At 44.6% G+C, this 18,352-nt stretch overlaps 1 protein-coding gene and 4 non-coding genes across 5 annotated transcripts; all 5 read right to left on the reverse strand.

Annotated features, from left to right (window-relative positions):
- Nucleotides 1-6,770: 6,770 nt before the first annotated feature.
- LOC128835203 (small nucleolar RNA SNORD100) lies at nt 6,771-6,855 on the reverse strand. Its single transcript, XR_008444620.1, has one exon. It is a non-coding gene; the product is annotated as a small nucleolar RNA SNORD100 (small nucleolar RNA).
- A 205-nt stretch (nt 6,856-7,060) lies between these two features.
- On the reverse strand, nt 7,061-11,799 carry RPS12 (ribosomal protein S12). Its single transcript, XM_054024285.1, has 5 exons — nt 11,693-11,799; nt 11,165-11,281; nt 8,813-8,915; nt 8,499-8,600; nt 7,061-7,154 (listed from the first exon to the last, which is right to left on the reverse strand). Exons 1-5 carry the CDS (start codon nt 11,704-11,706, stop codon nt 7,092-7,094), a joined length of 399 nt encoding a protein of 132 aa, XP_053880260.1. The 5' UTR covers nt 11,707-11,799; the 3' UTR covers nt 7,061-7,091.
- LOC128835201 (small nucleolar RNA SNORA33) lies at nt 7,967-8,100 on the reverse strand. The gene has a single exon (XR_008444618.1). It is a non-coding gene; the product is annotated as a small nucleolar RNA SNORA33 (small nucleolar RNA).
- LOC128835202 (small nucleolar RNA SNORD100) lies at nt 8,666-8,754 on the reverse strand. Its single transcript, XR_008444619.1, has one exon. It is a non-coding gene; the product is annotated as a small nucleolar RNA SNORD100 (small nucleolar RNA).
- Nucleotides 10,316-10,390, reverse strand: LOC128835189 (small nucleolar RNA SNORD101). The gene has a single exon (XR_008444606.1). It is a non-coding gene; the product is annotated as a small nucleolar RNA SNORD101 (small nucleolar RNA).
- Nucleotides 11,800-18,352: the final 6,553 nt, after the last annotated feature.

An 18,352-nucleotide genomic window follows, 5' to 3' on the forward strand; every position in this document is an offset into this window, starting at 1 on the left:
ATGTTGGTCATGGGTGTAGAGAGGTTTTCACATCCCTGCCAATATAACTTTTAAATGTAGACAGGGTGACCAGATGAGAGGAAGAAAATATTGGGACACATTGGGGGGTGAGGCGCTGGCAGAGCAAAATAATAATAATAATAAAAAAAGCCGAGTGCTGCTGGCAGGACAAACACCTAAATATCAGGATGGTCCCGATTTTATCAGGACGTCTGGTCACCCTAAGTGTAGACCATAGTCACAGAGATGGGAAAAGTGGAGACGATGCTGGAATCAGGAGAACAATCAGCACAGGTGTACACAGATGACAACCTCCTCTCCCTTCCCCACAACTAGTTAGCTACATTTGGCATAAATAAAAAAAAAAGGAGTAATTGGAGTTTACACAAAGGAAAAAATGGGATTTACTGCTGTGAATTGTTTATCTATACAAAGACATTGGATAGAAATTTAAGAGTTAGGGAGCAGACCTTTAAGAGAACGCATGAAAGAATATATTGAGCTATTTAGTTAATTGGTAGAATGGCCTTCCTGATGAAGTTGTGAAAGTATAAATAAGTGAAAATAAAAACTAGCCAACTCTATGAAATCTAATTAAATTAAAGGGGTATCCGTGCTGTTCTGGGTTGCTTTTTTGGAGATAGTCCCCCCCACAAGAAATTCTTTATGACTATGTTGTTCATACTTTTCCACCAGCTAGCTTCTTTTGTGGGGGGAATATCATTTTTTCTTTTGTGCAGCACAAAAAAATTTAAAATGCATGTAAGTTCTTTGGGGCAGGGACCATTTTTGTGTGTGTTTGTATGGCAACCAGCACAACCAGTTCCTTATTCATGACCAGGGCTCCTAGGCAATATGGTAATACATATAATGAATAAGTCTATACATGAAAAATATGGAGAGAAAATTCAGCTATCACTCACAGACTTCAAATGTCGATGAGTGCCAAGTACTGTCCTCAGATGGAAGATTACTATGTGTCCTACCCTCCGCCTCCAATGTGCACTGTCTATTGTTAAGGTTGCCTAATTCTTCTCATTATGAGAGCCTGTTTTCACTTGTTTGTAAGTTTCCCAAATTATAACTGCTTGGACTGAAATTTTCCATGCTGGATGTCAGCCTCAGGCTATTTTTTTGGTTTTTTGAGAAGTTTCAGCTAATATAGTTTAACCATTTCTGAGAAAGAGTTTAAAGGAAATTATATTGCTTAGCCCCTCTGTCACAGGTCTCCGCCTTCTCGAGCCTGTACCCTACATTGACTGGTTCAATAAAGAGTCCCCATGCCTTCTTGGTGCTTCACCCTTATCTTTATTTACAGTGCAACCATGTAGTCCCCCTTATTCCCCCAACAGCTATCCCCATTCAGACCCATCCCAGGGTCTAATCACCATGAGGCTCCCTGCTTTTGGTGAGGCAACAAAAAGGTAAGCCTCCTAGCCCATCCCAGGCTAGCCTCCTGACTGAGCTTTCTCCAGGGCTTTTATAGCCCTCTCCTTCCTCAGCCCAGCTGTCTCTACTTAGCTCAAGTCATTACTATGAGCCAGCCCTCATTAGGGCCTGCAGCTGAGCTCTCTGCTGGCTGCCCGGGGCCCCTGCATCTGGCTTCCCTACCAGAACGCAGGGCTTGGCCAGCATTTTGGTAGGGCATTCAAGAGGTTTTACCCCAGCCCTGCCACACCATCTTAAAAAATTGTGACCATTTTGTTGAGATGCTCCAGCACGACCATGTTTTGGAGCAGACACTTCAAATTTGGGTTAAGTCACCCTGGTTTCTGGGATGTGTCTTTTACAGTTCCCATGAAAAAATGCCCAAATTTGTCCACATTATGAGACTCTGAAGCACATACTCAGTAGAGACTTCTTAGAATTTGGCAGCTAAATGTTCTGAAGATTCCATTCTGCCCTGAGCGTACTGCATCCCATGACAGCTGGCACATGCTGCCTAGATTGCACATGCACTATTCCCAGAGAATGACTGCACATGCTCCAACCTGGAGCTGCAGGGACTGAGCAGAACTTTCCCTGCAACTGTTGCTCCCAGCTGTTGTGAGCTACTATGGTACAAACTGAGCAAGGAATATGTTTCTCCTGTGCTCTCAATGCTCCCACTGCTGATGCTGAGGCAACATGAAGGAGGAAGCTGCCTGACTGTAACAGAGAGAGAACAAGACAGATCATGACAGCAGGAAAACTGAGGTAAAGAGTCTCATAGGAAAAACTGGGAGAAGCCAGGGAGAGAGGACAAGAGATAGGACTGTTCTACAGGCAGACTGGAGAGGAAGCAGGTCAGGCTTTCCTTGAAGCACAAATATGGACACAAGCATCTGTGACCACTACAGCACACTCTTCTTCAGAACCTCAGGTTTGATCTACATTTTGTTAGATTGACATAGCTCTGCTGGTCAGGGTTTGAAAAAAACAAACAAAAAATCCACTATCCTGACCATGTAGCTATGCTGCCCTAATCCACAGTGTGGATGCAGTTTGTCAGCAAGAGAATATTTCTGCCTGCACAACTTTGTTCAGGGTGTTCCTCCACCAATGGAAAAACCCCTTCCATCAGTGTAGGCTGCTATGCTATAGCTTCCATAGTGTAGACACAGCCTAAGATTTCTGAGTCTCAACATTCCTCTGTTGTCAGCAAATAGCTGTGAAATCCATTGGCAAAGCGCAGCTCATCTCCCTCTAATGCAGGTCCATGCAGAGGATGACAGCAGAGTGTCAGTCCATTAGCATAAGTGGCCGATGTTTGTGCTGAACATGTAAAGGTTCCAACACTGATTACCCATGTTGCTATCGCTAGGTTTCTATATGATGGTATTTATTCTTCGCATTGTTTTTTAAAAAGTTGAGATCACAGAAATGTTAAAAAAGAAAATTAAGGTTGCAAAGTCAAGCACTCAAAAGTTAGGAAATGCATCCATTGGGAATATGCATTATGTAGTCTTACATATTTTTTTTTTCTGCAGAACCATGGCTCATCAGGAACACAGGATGGTGCTCCGAGAATGAATCAGAATGGTGTAGTGAACAAAGCATAGGATCATGGGCAGGGGAAGGATGGTCTCTTGGTTAATAGCTAAATGACTACCCTGAAGAACCGGCTTCTTTCCTACCTCTGCCACAGCGTTCTCATGTGATGTTTGGAAAGTCACGTAAGCCAAACATTTTATGGGTTATCACTCATTATGAGATCATCATTCTGTGGATGCCTGACTTGAGACCCTAAGCTGATTTGCAGAAGTGCTGAAAACACATTACTGCTATTGAAATTAATGAGATGTGCTTTGAACATATACAATGCTAAGTACTCTGGAAAAAGAGGTCAGTGGGATCTCCAATTGCGCACCCAAAATTAGTGGTCACTTTTGATCTTAACTCTTTCTGGCCTAGAATCACAGATTTAGATATTGCAACTCTCAGCATTGCACCACTTTTCAGGCACCTTCCCACTTAGTGGAACTCACAGCCCAAGTTAGGTGCCAGACATTCTATACCAGTGGTACTCAACCTGCAGCACACACAGCACGCAGCTGCAGCCCATGTGACATCCTCAGGGCCATACAGGTAGTATTGGATGCGGCCCACATGTGCAGCCCACAATGGTAAATAGGTTGAGAATCACTGTTCTATACATTGCATAGGCATCTAAGAATATGATCCACAAAAGCAAGTACTGAGCATGGAGTCATTTAAACCAGCCAATCAGAAATCCTGAGAAAGGTTGGGCACAAGCTCTACCCCTCTGTGGAAGCCTGCACAATCTCTGGTTGGGATTCTTAGCAGTGAACCCTCTCCTGGAGTTAGGAGTAAATCAGGATACTCATTTAAGATGTGGGAGAGCTGGGTCCAGTTATGTACCGTTCCCTGATACAGAACAGGGATTTGAACCTGGGTCTCCCTCCTCAGGTGACATTTTTAATCACTGCACTATAATCATTCTCACCCTGGCTCAACCCATATTTAATAATTCATCATACACAGCTTCACAAGAATGAGAGGCCCTCCTCCCAGTGCTAGAATACCCCATTGCTCAATGGCTGTCACTTCTGGAAGGTAGGAAGCCCAAGTTCAAATCTCTGCTCCACATCACATAGAAGGGGAAAATGAACTTGGGTTCACCCACACCACAGGCAAGGTGCCTAACCACTGACCTAAAGGGAAGCCAGCCTCGCACCCCTGCATCCATTTTGTGCAGGTTTAAACATGTTTTGAGCACACCTACTGGCTCAGGCTCTGCAAAGATAGGTAAGAGACAACCTAGTTTGAGGAGCCTACTTAGGCAATGATATGTGCACCTTGGGCTATGGGTTGTGAACCACTGGTCTATCAGCACACAGCTGCAGCCCATTTTACATTCTCAGGACCATACAGGTAGTACGTATAGTGTGTGGATGCAACTCACATAACACAGAGCTGCATATGCAGCCCACGATAAATAGGTTGAGAACCACCGACCTAGACTGAGGCAACAGAATGTATGCACACATGCAGAGGCTTAGATTTTAACTATGGAATTCCATGGGATTTTAGGCACCTTTTTCTGATTAGGCAGGAGCGGAGAGGGGTTTCAGGGTCTGAGTAGCACCTATCCTCTTATGGATCTAGGTTTGCATGCTTAAATTCCCCATCTATAAAATAGGAATACCAGCTCACCTCAGAGGGTACATCTACAGTGCAAAAAACCCAGAGCCTGGGTCAGCTGAGTTGGGTTGCAGGGCTAAAAATTGCAGTGGAGAAGTTCAGGCTTAGCCTGGACTCTTAGTCCCTCCCTCCCACATGGGTCAGTCCAATCAATATTGCCATTTTATAGCCCTACAAGTATAGTCAGTTGACCTGGGCCAGCAGCAGCTATGCTACAGGTCTTTTATGAGTGTAGACATACCCACCCAGGGGGTGGGTGTGGTGTGAAGATTAATTTAGGTTTGTGAAGCACTCCTAACAACAGCAGAGTCCCACAGAAAAAAACTATTCGGAAATAATTCTGTAGAGCAGGGTTTGAACGGTATTTGGTATGAAAGGCATAGTGCAATATCCAGCAATCACATAACAGAATTAAAAGAGCTGCTCATTCAAAATGCAATATCCATTCTGTGTAATAAGGCCTAAATCCTGTGAAGAAAACTGGATATGCAAAGGCAGCAGAATTATGGTTGTACAGGCAACCATTTTTCTGGCATTTCCCAACTTTTGAATGCTCAGCTTTGCAACTGTAGTTGTGTATGTAATTCTATTTAGGTTGTTATACTAGCCCTTACAGATGCCTAAGAACCTTGATATATCTATTCCCATCAGCAGTCAAAAGACAGCAGGCTTCATTGATTAGGAAAGAGTAAAACCAACTTTGTTGCTGATAAAAATTTTGACACTTGACCAAGGCTCTTTCTTCTCTATAGTTTTGCACAGTAATAAATACTAAAATAGTTAAGAGTGCATGTCTCCTACATAATCAAGCTTATAGATTTATTTTCAGACCACAACTCCAAGCAGTGGTGTGCACGTGGTAGGAGTATGCAAGTGATTTTGATTCAGAATACTTAACCAACCTGAACTAAAATTGAAAAAAAAAACTTTTGCAAAAAGTTGGAGATAAATGGGCCTGAGAAGGTATGGACAAATATTAACAACCAGATTTATACTCTTTGGCTTGCACGTTTCTCATTTGATAAAATGTCCTATTTGGAATGCAAATATTTTCTATCAACTCTAAACAAGCCACAAACTAAGGCACTTCCCCATCTGGCGGTGGGAGGGCCTGCAGTAAATCCCCACTCTGGACAGTAGGTCTTCCCACTGTTTCTTTATCACTATTTTCAAGTTAGGCCTTGAAGTACTCCTCCACCAAACAAAAAATATTCACAAACAAAATAAAGGGGGATACCTTTCCCTCCCCCACCTCAGGGGCATCATCCTGTTATGCACCCAGGGTGTCAGTCCTTCCTCTAAACAAGTATTCAGTTTTGGTTGTTTCCGTTGTAGGGAGGAGAGCAGCCTCTCATCCTAGAGATGCCTGTCTCTCCTCCTCACCAGAGGAGGGATTTTTAGGTTTCAGGCAGCCCTTAATTGGACTCAGGTGTCCCTAATTGACCTGAGGCAACTCCTCCTCAGCTTACAGGAAAAGGGACCTTTATCCATTCTAAGGCTAACATCCTCCCTTGCAGCTGTCCAGCTTTTGTCACAAGTTTTAATCACAATATCTAGTTGCCAAATTTGAAAATTGCAACTCCAACAGGAGACATTTTCACAGTATTATATAAAGGAAATCCACCTCACAATTAATTAGCATGAAGGTATCAGCTTGGTTCCTATAAATTCCCTCACAAGTCAGTCAGTGCATTCCCCACACTAACAAAAATGCAATCTAATTAGAACAGTGGCAGTTTAACATTTACTTTTCACAGGCATAAGCCACAGCCAGTACACAAAGTAGAGAAGAAGTATGGTCAAGAGGTCAAAATAATTTGAGCATTTCACTTATTATAATGGAACCTTACAAGGCTTACTTGTTTTGGTTCAGAGTGAAGTCAAAGCCAGAACTCATCAGAACATATCTAAACATAAGAAAGCAAAATCCAGAGCTCCCAAAGGTTGGGGTGAAATTTACTTATATTCAGTCCATTATAAAAACAAATTTGAGCTGAATCTCTAATTCAAACCTGAATTTCCTTTAGGACTGTGTAGTTAAGTTTTCAAAAGATAGGAAAACACTTAAAATGTATCCAGTGTTAATTAAAAAGTATCAAAAAAAGCTAGTTTTAAAGAATTTTTGCTGCATCTCAGAAGATTTGGGTAACAATTCAGGCATCTTTCCTCACTTGTTTCAGTAGAGGGAGCCACATTTTCATCACAGATGCCGCAATACTGCAATAGAGGTTCTCAATCCCCCCCAAAACGAAATTAGGCTCTCTACAATCGATAGCAAGAGTTTGCTTAATTAAGTGGATATAGTTGAATGAATGATAAATTACCCTCAAAAGACCTAGGATGAAAAGAGGGGTTAGAAATGTACTTTTTGAGCTTGAAAGATCATGATAGATGCCACTCATCAAAAACAGACAACTTAGTCAGGCTTGACAAAATTTATTTTTCATTCATTTCTTGCACTTGAAGTATTCTTCGATTACATCTTTGGCCTGAGATTCCTTGCCATAGTCCTATAATACAAAAAAGAGTAAATTAATGGACTACAGACATCTTTGGAAATTAATATATCTTTGTTCAGAGTAAGCTACAGGCTAAATTAATTACAATATATTTTTGTTTGGCTATGTTGGGGTAAACTTTAGTGGAAGATATTCAAATAGATTCAGCAGTTAGAAATACGGGCACACAAACTTTATTCTTCAAGTATGATGTACATGTATGTATATACTTGTTCATGTACACACCCTCATGTCAGCAGTAACAACCAGAAACTCTTGGTGTTCACTTTAGCCTCCTTAATATGCTAATAAGTTGCACACCCCTCATCTACTTCCCACTGTTTGAAGAAACTAAGCTGTGCAGAAGTTGGGATAAAAGGTATCCAGTGATAAACATGTATACTAACTGCTAGATTCTTCCTTATATACACACAGTATTTTTGAAAGACTGTTCCCATCCTTGACTCCCCTCAAACACACCAATAATCCCCTGTACTTTGACAAAAACAATGGTGTGTTCAAAAGCAGTGTGCTTCTACCATCTCTTTGTTGCGCTCCTTGAGCAACCACAAGTGGACTGCACTTTCCCAGATACTCTGCTACTCTTCCAAAATACCCTTCAATGTCCCTACAATGTATCTGAGTGCCCCGAGACTTAAGGGAACCTAATGGTAAAATGTAGGCAAGCATACCTAATTGTTGTGATAACATGAAATCTGTGGGAAAGCTTTAACAGTCATAGGAAACCCATTTATTAAAATCCAGAACAATGACAGAAATATGAAAATAATCTGAGTAACCATTAGTGTTGTCCACTATGGAAGATATGTTGCCATTTTCAGGGACCTCAAAGACTAGCAAGTCTTTAAGGCTCGTACCATGGCTTTGTTTTTGCCAGCACCATCCTAATGATTTCTGCAGAACATTTTCAAGTTAAGCAGACATAATTTACTGGCATTTAGTTATGTGTTAAAACAGAACCAGACCTCTTCTAATAAAGGGTAATATTAAATTTGTTTTAAGGCTAACACATTAATGTTTTCTATCAATCCTGTACTCAAATTTTCTAGTTATGCATTATAAAATAATCAGCAACAAAAGAAAAAATGTTAGACTGAGCTGGACTGGTAAAACTATTTGTTGCTAAAAATACCACTAAAGTTAATTATAAATAAGAATGTTAACTCATGTATGCCTATTTTTTTCAATACAGGAAGCAATTTTTTTTTTTCTGTAACAGAGAATTGGCACTGAATTTACAAAGTGAAAATATTTTTCTATTTAAAATTATATTCTAGGTTTATTACTTTTTTTGGGGAAACTGAGGAAACAAATGGAAAAAACTTGTCATCTTACTTTGACAACCACACAACTGCAGCCCACTACTTTGCGGGGTTTTCCTTCTCTGTCGATTTTGCAGAGACCTACCCACTCACCCAGTTTCTTGTTGTCATCAACCTGTTAAAGACATTAGTATGTTAGAACTGCACTTTCCTTGATGCAATCAGAATAAGATCAAAGCTGCTGTAGACTCAGAAACATTGGGTAACGTTTGTGGCTGCTTTCCTCACAAATATCAGTAGAGGGAGCCAAACTATCATCATTGTACAGCTCTAACAGGATTCTGAAGAATACAGCTCTAAATTTGTAACTGAAGTTTCAATACTCACTTTTATCAAGTTGATCTGGTGTTCTGCACAAAGGGCTTCAACCAACTTTACGTACATGGGTTCGTCGCAGTTTGAAGCAAGAACACAAAGGTGGGCTTGGCGTCTAATATAAAGAACATTTATACACAAGTTACACAACAAGTTATTCCAAAGTCAATAGATTTTCATTAGTAATTAAGCCATGAACTAAAATACAATATTCAATGTCTATTTGCCTGCAATAAACCACTTTTTGTAAAACCTATCTGATCCCACCAATATGTTGAGATTCAGTTTACAAGAGAATAAATAACTTTTAATCAAGCTTTAGAAGGTTTTACTGCATCAATATCAGAGTTCATGGTTTAACTGACAGGAATCCACTTCAGTTTTGAAAACAATCTCAAAAAACATTGATTACATGGAACCGCTGCCCTTGATTTAGTGTAGTGAGATCCCAGTATCTGCAAATGACTGCATATAGGCACACCTCCATATTACAGCAAACAGTCAACTGCAAGAGTGAGGCCTTCACTGTGTAGTTCAAATGACAGCAATCCATTAGCACAACTAGGATTGTGAAGTAAAAATGTATGTCCACTAGTTATATTTGACATTTAAATTATAAACTCTTCAAGGCAGGGATCTTGTCTGCCTGTTTGCACAGCAGCTATCATGACAGGACCTCAAGTTTAATTAGGGCCTCTGTACACTATTGCTATACATACTTTTTTGGATAGATTGAAGAGGAAGATGAGAGTAAGGGAGACCGGAAAGAAGGCAGTTACAGGATCCCGGGCAAGGAAAAAAAAAAAAAAAAAAAAAAAAAAAAAAACAGTGGCACAAGCCATGAATTTTTTTTCTTCACTTTATGCATTTTGACTATTAAGATGACTAGAGTTGTTTGAACTTTGTATGCAATTTTACCCCCCCTCCCACCCAGGGCAACTGGAATGGAGTTATTGTAGTTGTTCACAATCTCTCAAGTAAAAGTTCTATGAATAACATATTGGATAAAGGTGGGGGAGGGCACCACTGAAAAAGAATGGGATCTGACTGAGGATCCACCTGAATCATGGGCATGGGTTTGGCTCTGACTCTGATCTCTCCTGATCCCCCTCGTGCAAGAATTGGAATCAGGGGCATCAGTCATTACGCCCAGACCTGATTACAACCATGATGCTACTTCATCTATTCCATCCAGCACCACACATCTGATTATCTGAAGAGATGAATGCAGCTAAAAACAGGCTCTTAGTATTGTACTTAACACACTTTAAAAGAATCCACCTATTAAATATCACTACTAACCGTGGTCCTGTGCTAATACCTCTCCATCCCCCACCCAGCCTACAACAAATAAAGTTTTACATATAGGCAGCTCAAAAAGCAATGTCTCTTTAGGCAATATAATTGTATTTCCTAAAGTATGTTTCAGGCAGTTGACTGTACATAGTCTAGGTCTTTTTCCTTTCTCACCCCTGTTTTTATATTATATTTCAGTCTATTTCCTTAAACTTACAGGTTTGTCAGACTACTTTTATCACTCATAAAAAGAGTGAAGGGGTATCCGACATTTTTGAGAGTCATCATTCAAACACTGTAGTTTTATTGGAGTTTTGAAAGCTATTATATACCTAAACCTAAAAAGGTTATTCACATATGCATCTCTATCTTACTTTGCCACTAAGTGTGTGCTCTGAGACCAACTCACATACCACATTTGGTAACAGATACAGAATAAGTTTCAGCTTTATGTTCTGTTTTATAAGATTTTATTTGCAATATATTATACAGAAGTTCGTCGAATGAAACCAGAAAATAAATTAAAGGTTACCAAAAAAATGAAGACAAGTTTTCCCAAATAGACCTATTCTCAATGAGATCTTGAGAAGATTTTTATCCCCAGTTAAATTAAGTTTAGTAGACCCCAAATCTCATACTGTCTATAAACAACTCTATCAGCTCTCCAAAACAAGGGCCATACTAGTCAAACTACATTTAAAGTAGAGACTCAAGCAAACTACATGCAGACTAAGATTTCCTAAACTCCAATCATGTTGCGTGTGCTATCCCACAACTATTCATGAAAGCAATTTTTGCTTGGGTGTACTCAGTTACATGATGCAACTACATAACACAAGCACAGGAAACCCAGCATCTTGGGACCATAACCTGTAATTTGAGGGTTTACAATTTTACATATGACAGAAGGACTGATAGTCTCCTCGTTAGTGGGACCAGATTTCAAGTGGAAACCTTTTCATGCTACTATATATCCAAATACCTATACAAATCTGGTAGTGCACCTACATTAACAAATATTTAAACAGATTTGCTCATTACAATACACAGCCCCGAAATAAGACTTACTTGTCCAAGGCTTTGGCAGCTTCACGAATACCACGAGCTAAGCCATCGTGGATGAGTGCGGTCTTCAGCACTTCTTGCAGAGCGGTGTTAACATCCATTACACCTCCAGCAGCAATGCTAAACAATTGAACACAGACATAACTCCGCGCTCACCTGCCAGTCTCCCGCCTTAGGACCCCGGAGACCTTCCCTGCAAACACCGGGGCAATAACACACCGGAGGTGGGGTGCGCAGGTCCACACAACCCTGCTGCAGCCCAGCCCGGCTCCCCCCGCTGCAGGTGAAGCCCCCGACCCGGAGATCCCGCCGCCCATTCCTCCCACCCGGCTCCGAACACGCGGCGAGGCCGCGCAGGCCTGGGCCGGGCCACGAGCGCTCAGCGCCCGGCGGAGCTACAGGCGGCAGCACGTGGCGCGCGGGGCCCGGCATCGGCCACGCGCCCCCCTCCCAGGGCGCCCGAGCGGAGCTACTGGGACCCAGCGCCCTTCCCCCCACCCCCCAGTCTGCGCCCCCGGCCCCGGCTCTCACCCTTCCTCGGCCATGGTCGGTGGGGGTCGCTCCCGCCCGGGATTTGCTGAAACACAAGCGGCAGAACGAGAAGGTTAGTGGCGGTGGCGGACACAGCCCCGCCCCCCGCAGATGCCCCCGGGACGGGGGTTAAATTCGCGCCGCGGCCCGGTTCCCACTTACCCCGCAGCCTCTACGAGTCACCAGCGAAAGAGGGGGCGGGGCCCCGGCGGCGCCTTCTTAAGGGCGCGAGGACCCCGGCGCTGCCGCGCGCTCCCGGAAGAAGTGTCTTCGGAACTGCCTGAGCCGCTGTGTGTCACCGACTCCCGTTCACAAGCGTTGCTGACGAAAAAAACCCGCCCCCGTCTCCTCTGGCTGTGACCCCTCCCCCCACAGAGCCGAGTGACGTGTTTCGGCCAGAACTTTTTACCACAGGAACATGCCGGGGCGGGTGGGAGCCTCTGGCGGAGCCGGGCCAAACCCCGCCGGTGGCGGGAACCCGCCTCGGAGAAGATGAGCCCGGCCCGGCCGAGGGTTTCCCCCCAGCCCTGCTGGATTCAGCGCCGCTCTGCCTTTGCTCTCCTGCTTCCCTCCTGGGAGCGCAGTTGCCAGTTTTAACGCGGTAAATAAGCCCCCGACTTTCACAATAAGCCAAAAATGAAGCTAATCCCATTTCAAAACAAGCCAGTCCCTAAGAAGCTCAACACAATGTGACTGGATCCCCTGGTGTGCAGTCTGGGGCTATGGTGGACCCGCTGTGCACACCCCTGATTCTCTCCCCTGCTTGCTGGGAGCTGATAAAACAAACAAACAAACAAAAAAAACCCCAGAGACTGCTTCAATTAACAAAACTCGAGACAGAGCAGAGAGAAAGAGAAGAAAAAGCCAAAAAGGAGGCCCATGAAAGAGAGATGGAGCTGGAAAAAGCCAAAGAGGAGGCTCACAAGAGAACTATGGAGCTGAAAGAAAAAGAGATGGAGGAGAGAGAAAAAGAAAGGAAGCATGAACTGGAAGTAGCAAAGGCTAAGCAGGATGCACCTGCCAATGCTAACAACCCCCCTCCAGGTACCACTTCCCATCCCAGAAAATTCCCCATCTACAAGGCAGGCGATGATACTGAGGCCTTCTTAGAAAATTTTGAAAGGGCCTGCCTTGGATACAGCATCACTGCAGACCAGTACATGGTAGAGCTGAGGCCGCAGCTCAGTGGACCCTTAGCAGAGGTGGCGGCTGAAATGCCTAAGGAACACATGAACAGTTATGAACTTTTTAAAAACAAGGCCAGACTCAGAATGGGGCTAACACCCGAGCATGCCCGTCGGCGGTTCAGAGCCCTAAAGTGGAAACCGGATGTGTCATTTACCCGTCATGCCTACCACATTGACAAAAATTGTGATGCCTGGGTATCAGGAGCAAATGTTAAATCTCTGGAAGATCTGCTTTCCCTAGTAAAAATGGAGCAGTTTTTAGAGGGTGTTCCTGAGGAAATAGAAAGGTACATCCTAGATAGGAAGCCCAAAACTGTAACTGAGGCGGGGGAGATTGGAGCCCAATGGGTGGAGGTGGCAGAAAAGAAAAAAACTAGTAGCAGTTGGAGCGAATATCAGAAGGGGCAAGCCGAAACAAAACCTTACCACCGGGGACAACCCAAGGCCCCACCCACATCCCAAGGGAAACCCCAGACGCCTTCTCACCCCACCACACCAGTCTCCACCAACCAACCTCGTCCCGGTGATACCTTAGCAGGGCGATGTTTTAAATGTAATGGACTGGGACATATAAAGGCTCACTGCCCCAAGAACCCCAACCGATTACAGTTCATTACACCCCAATCACACCAAAGATCCCCAAACCCAGATGCCTCTCTCATACCCTCGGAGCGAAGGGAAACCTTGAGAGTGGGCGGAAGGAAGGTTACCGCTTGGAGGGGCACTGGGGCTCAAGTGTCAACTATCCACCAATCCCTAGTGGACCCCAAACTCATCAACCCAGAGGCTACAGTGACAATTCAACCCTTCGTGTCACAATCTGTAACCTTGCCTACAGCCACGTTGCATGTCCAGTACAAGGGCTGGTCAGGAATGTGGACTTTTGCAGTCTATGACAATTATCCCATTCCCATGCTGCTGGGGGAAGATTTGGCCAACCATGTGAAGGTAGCCAAGAGGGTGGGAATAGTCACCCGCAGCCAGGCTAAGCAAGCTTTCACCCCCATCCCTGTTCCTAAGCCGTCCACCAGGGCCCCGTTTGTGTTACCGGAGACCCAGACAAAGGTGGTGGAACTGGATCCTCTGCCAACGACTGCAACAGCCGTAGTGGATCCAATCCCAGAGACCCAGCCAAAGCCAGTCCCAGAACCGGAACTGGCAACGCAACCAGCACCAGAACCATTGCCAGCCCTGAGTCCAGCCCTTGCAAACCCGTCTACAACTCCAACGCCAGAGGGCACCAGCGAGCCTGAACTGGCAGAAGCAGCAGATAACCCTACCCAAGAGGCTCAGCCAGAGCCTGAGATACCACATAGTGCACCAGCGGACAGCGGTTCACAGTCAATGGAAACAGCCCCAGCACCTGCATCGCTTCCAGAGGGACCAAGCCCCAGTCCACAGTCCAAGGAGGAACTGATGTCTCCAGCATCAAGGGAACAGTTCCAGGCCGAGCAGGAAGCAGATGACAGCCTTCAGAAAGCTTGGGCGGCGGCGCGGAGCACCCCACCGCCTCTCAGCTCTTCTAACCGATCCCGGTTTGTTGTAGAACAAGGACTTTTATACAAGGAGACTCTTTCTGGTGGGCACCAGGAAGACTGGCATCCTCAAAGGCAGTTGGTAGTTCCCACTAAGTATCGGGTAAAGCTCTTGAGCTTAGCCCATGATCATCCCAGTGGCCATTCTGGGGTGAACAGAACCAAAGACCGGTTGGGGAAGTCCTTCCACTGGGAGGGAATGGGCAAGGACGTTGCTAATTATGTCCGGTCTTGTGAGGTGTGCCAACGAGTGGGAAAACCCCAAGACCAGGTTAAAGCCCCTCTCCAGCCACTACCCATAATTGAGGTCCCATTTCAGCGCGTAGCTGTGGATATTCTGGGTCCTTTCCCAAAGAAGACACCCAGAGGAAAGCAGTACGTACTGACTTTCATGGATTTTGCTACCCGATGGCCGGAAGCAGTACCCTTAAGCAACACCAGGGCTAAAGGTGTGTGCCAGGCATTAACAGACATTTTTGCCAGGGTAGGTTGGCCCTCCGACATCCTTACAGATTCGGGAACTAACTTCCTGGCAGGAACCATGGAAAACCTGTGGGAAGCTCATGGGGTGAATCACTTGGTTGCCACCCCTTACCACCATGAAACCAATGGCCTGGTGGAGAGGTTTAATGGAACTTTGGGGGCCATGATACGTAAATTTGTAAATGAACACTCCAATGATTGGGACCTAGTGTTGCAGCAGTTGCTTTTTGCCTACAGGGCTGTACCACATCCCAGTTTAGGGTTTTCACCATTTGAACTTGTGTATGGCCGTGAGGTTAAGGGGCCATTACAGTTGGTGAAGCAACAATGGGAGGGGTTTACGCCTTCTCCAGGAACAAACATTCTAGACTTTGTAAGCAACCTACAAAACACCCTCCGACATTCTTTGGCCCTTGCTAAAGAAAACCTAAAGGATGCTCAGGAAGAGCAAAAGGCCTGGTATGATAAACATTCCAGAGAACGGTCCTTCAAAGTAGGAGACCAAGTCATGGTCTTAAAGGCAATCCAGGCCCATAAAATGGAAGCGTCGTGGGAAGGACCATTCACGGTCCAGGAGCGCCTAGGAGCTGTTAACTATCTCATAGCCTCCCCCGCCTCCAACATAAAGCCTAAAGTATACCATGTTAATTCTCTTAAGCCCTTTTATTCCAGAGAATTAAACGTTTGCCAGTTTACAGCCCAGGAAACAGATGACGCGGAGTGGCCTGAAGGTGTCTACTACGAAGGAAAAAAGGATGGTGGCGTGGAAGAGGTGAACCTCTCCATGACCCTTGGACGTCTGCAGCGACAGCAGATCAAGGAGCTGTGCACAAGCTTTGCACCAATTTTCTCAGCCACTCCAGGATGGACCGAACGGGCATACCACTCCATTGACACAGGTAATGCTCACCCTATTAGAACCCCACCCTACCGGGAGTCACCTCATGCCAAAACTGCTATACAAAGGGAGATCCAGGACATGCTACAGATGGGTATAATCCGCCCCTCTAAGAGTGCATGGGCATCTCCAGTGGTTCTAGTTCCCAAACCAGATGGGGAAATACGCTTTTGCGTGGACTACCGTAAGCTACATGCTGTAACTCGTCCTGACAACTATCCAATGCCACGCACAGATGAGCTATTGGAGAAATTGGGACATGCCCAATTCATCTCTACTTTAGACTTAACCAAGGGGTACTGGCAAGTACCACTAGATGAACCCGCTAAGGAAAGGTCAGCCTTCGTCACCCAGGCAGGGGTGTATGAATTCAATGTACTCCCTTTCGGGTTGCGAAATGCACCCGCCACCTTCCAAAGACTTGTAGATGGTCTCCTAGCGGGATTGGGAGAATCTGCAGTTGCCTACCTCGATGATGTGGCCATTTTTTCTGATTCATGGGCAGAGCACATGGAGCACCTGGAAAAAGTTTTCGAGCGCATCCAGCAGGCAGGACTAACTGTTAAGGCTAAAAAGTGTCAAATAGGCCAAAACAGAGTGACTTACTTGGGGTACCAGGTGGGTCAAGGAACTATAAATCCCATACAGGCCAAAGTGGATGCTATCCAAAAGTGGCCGGTTCCAAAGTCTAAGAAACAGGTCCAATCCTTCTTAGGCTTGGCTGGATATTATAGGCGATTTGTACCCCACTACAGCCAAATCGCTGCCCCGCTGACAGACCTAACCAGAAAGAACCAGCCAAATGCAGTTCAGTGGACTGATGAGTGTCAAAAGGCCTTTAACCAGCTTAAGGCAATACTCATGTCTGACCCTGTGCTAAGGGCCCCAGACTTTGACAAACTGTTCCTAGTAACCACAGATGCATCCGAGCGAGGCGTGGGAGCAGTTTTAATGCAGGAAGGACCGGATCAAGAATTCCATCCTGTCGTCTTTCTCAGTAAAAAACTGTCTGAGAGGGAAAGCCATTGGTCAATCAGCGAAAAGGAATGCTACGCCATTGTGTACGCGCTGGAAAAGCTACGCCCATATGTTTGGGGACGGCGTTTCCAACTACAAACAGACCATGCTGCGCTACAGTGGCTTCATACCGCCAAGGGAAATAACAAAAAACTTCTTCGGTGGAGTTTAGCTCTCCAAGATTTTGATTTTGAAATACAACACATTTCGGGAGCTTCTAACAAAGTGGCTGATGTACTCTCCCGGGAAAGTTTCCCAGAGTTAACTGATTAACAATTGTTCTTGGAATGAAACATATTGTTAGTTTTTATATAATCAGTAGTATATCTAAAGGTACATGTGTCTTATTAACTCTGTTTTCTCCTAGAACTCCAGGAAGAAATCACAGCCAGTGTGGAACCGAACATCCAACACTATCTGTGATTTGGGGGGCGTGTCATAACTATAAAGGGAAGGGTAATAGCTGTCCTGTGTACAGTACTATAAATCCCTCCTGGCCAGAGACTCCAAAATCCTTTTCCCTGTAAAGGGTTAAGAAGCTCAGGTAACCTGGCTGGCATCTGACCTAAAGGACCAATAAGGGGACAAGATACTTTCAAATCTTGGGGGGGGAAGGCTTTTGTTTGTGTTCTTTGTTTGGGAGTGTGTTCGTTCTCGGGGACTGAGAGGGACCAGACATCAATCCAGGTTCTCCACATCTTTCTAAACAAGCCTCTCCTATTTCAAACTTGTAAGTAAATAGCCAGGCAAGGCGTGTTAGTTTTCCTTTGTTTTTCTCAACTTGTAAATGTACCTTTTACTAGAGTGTTTATCTTTGTTTGCTGTACTTTGAACCTGAGACTAGAGGGGAGTCCTCTGAGCTCTTTAAGTTTGATTACCCTGTAAGGTTAATTTCCATACTGATTTTACAGAGATGATTTTTACCTTTTTCTTTAATTAAAAACCTTCTTTTTAAGAACCTGATTGATTTTTTCCTTGTTTTAGATCCAAAGGGGTTTTGGATCTTGATTCACCAGGAGTTGGTGGGAGGAAGGAGGGGAATGGTTAATTTCCCCTTGTTTTAAATCCAAGGGGTTGGATTTGTTTTCACCAGGGATTTGGTGAAGGTTTTTCAAGGTTTCCCAGGGAGGGAATCCATTGAAAATGGTGGCAGCCGAACCAGAGCTAAGCTGGTAATTAAGCTTAGAAGTTTTTATGCAGGCCCCTACATTTGTACCCTAAAGTTCAAAGTGGGGATCTCAGTCCTGACAGCAACTCAAGCCAATTAAGCCAAAACCATGCCCAATTTCTGTGGTTTTTTTTTCAACGGGTTTGGCATGTCTGCTTCTGGGATCTCCTGTGGGCCCAGCGCTCAGACTTCCCCTTTCCTTCTGCACAAAGCCCTGCAGTTTGTCAGTTCTCCCATGGGCCAGCAAACTGGAAGAAGATCAGTGATTCACACAGCTCAACTTCTCCCCCTTTGGAGATTTAGCAACAATTCTTAAATACACATTTGTATGTCAGAAACCGGATACATTTCAAAAACATGACAACTACCTAG

Source organism: Malaclemys terrapin, chromosome 3, assembly GCF_027887155.1.
Source record: "Malaclemys terrapin pileata isolate rMalTer1 chromosome 3, rMalTer1.hap1, whole genome shotgun sequence".
Classification (NCBI taxonomy): domain Eukaryota; kingdom Metazoa; phylum Chordata; order Testudines; family Emydidae; genus Malaclemys; species Malaclemys terrapin.

Excerpts from the sequence above, each read along its gene's own strand:
- RPS12 (XM_054024285.1), bottom strand. Across the intron at positions 8,916-11,164 it reads GCTGCCAAAGCCTTGGACAA|ACGCCAAGCCCACCTTTGTG; the intron begins GTAAGTCTTATT and ends TCTTTATATTAG. Across the intron at positions 8,601-8,812 it reads ACCAGATCAACTTGATAAAA|GTTGATGACAACAAGAAACT; the intron begins GTGAGTATTGAA and ends TGTCTTTAACAG.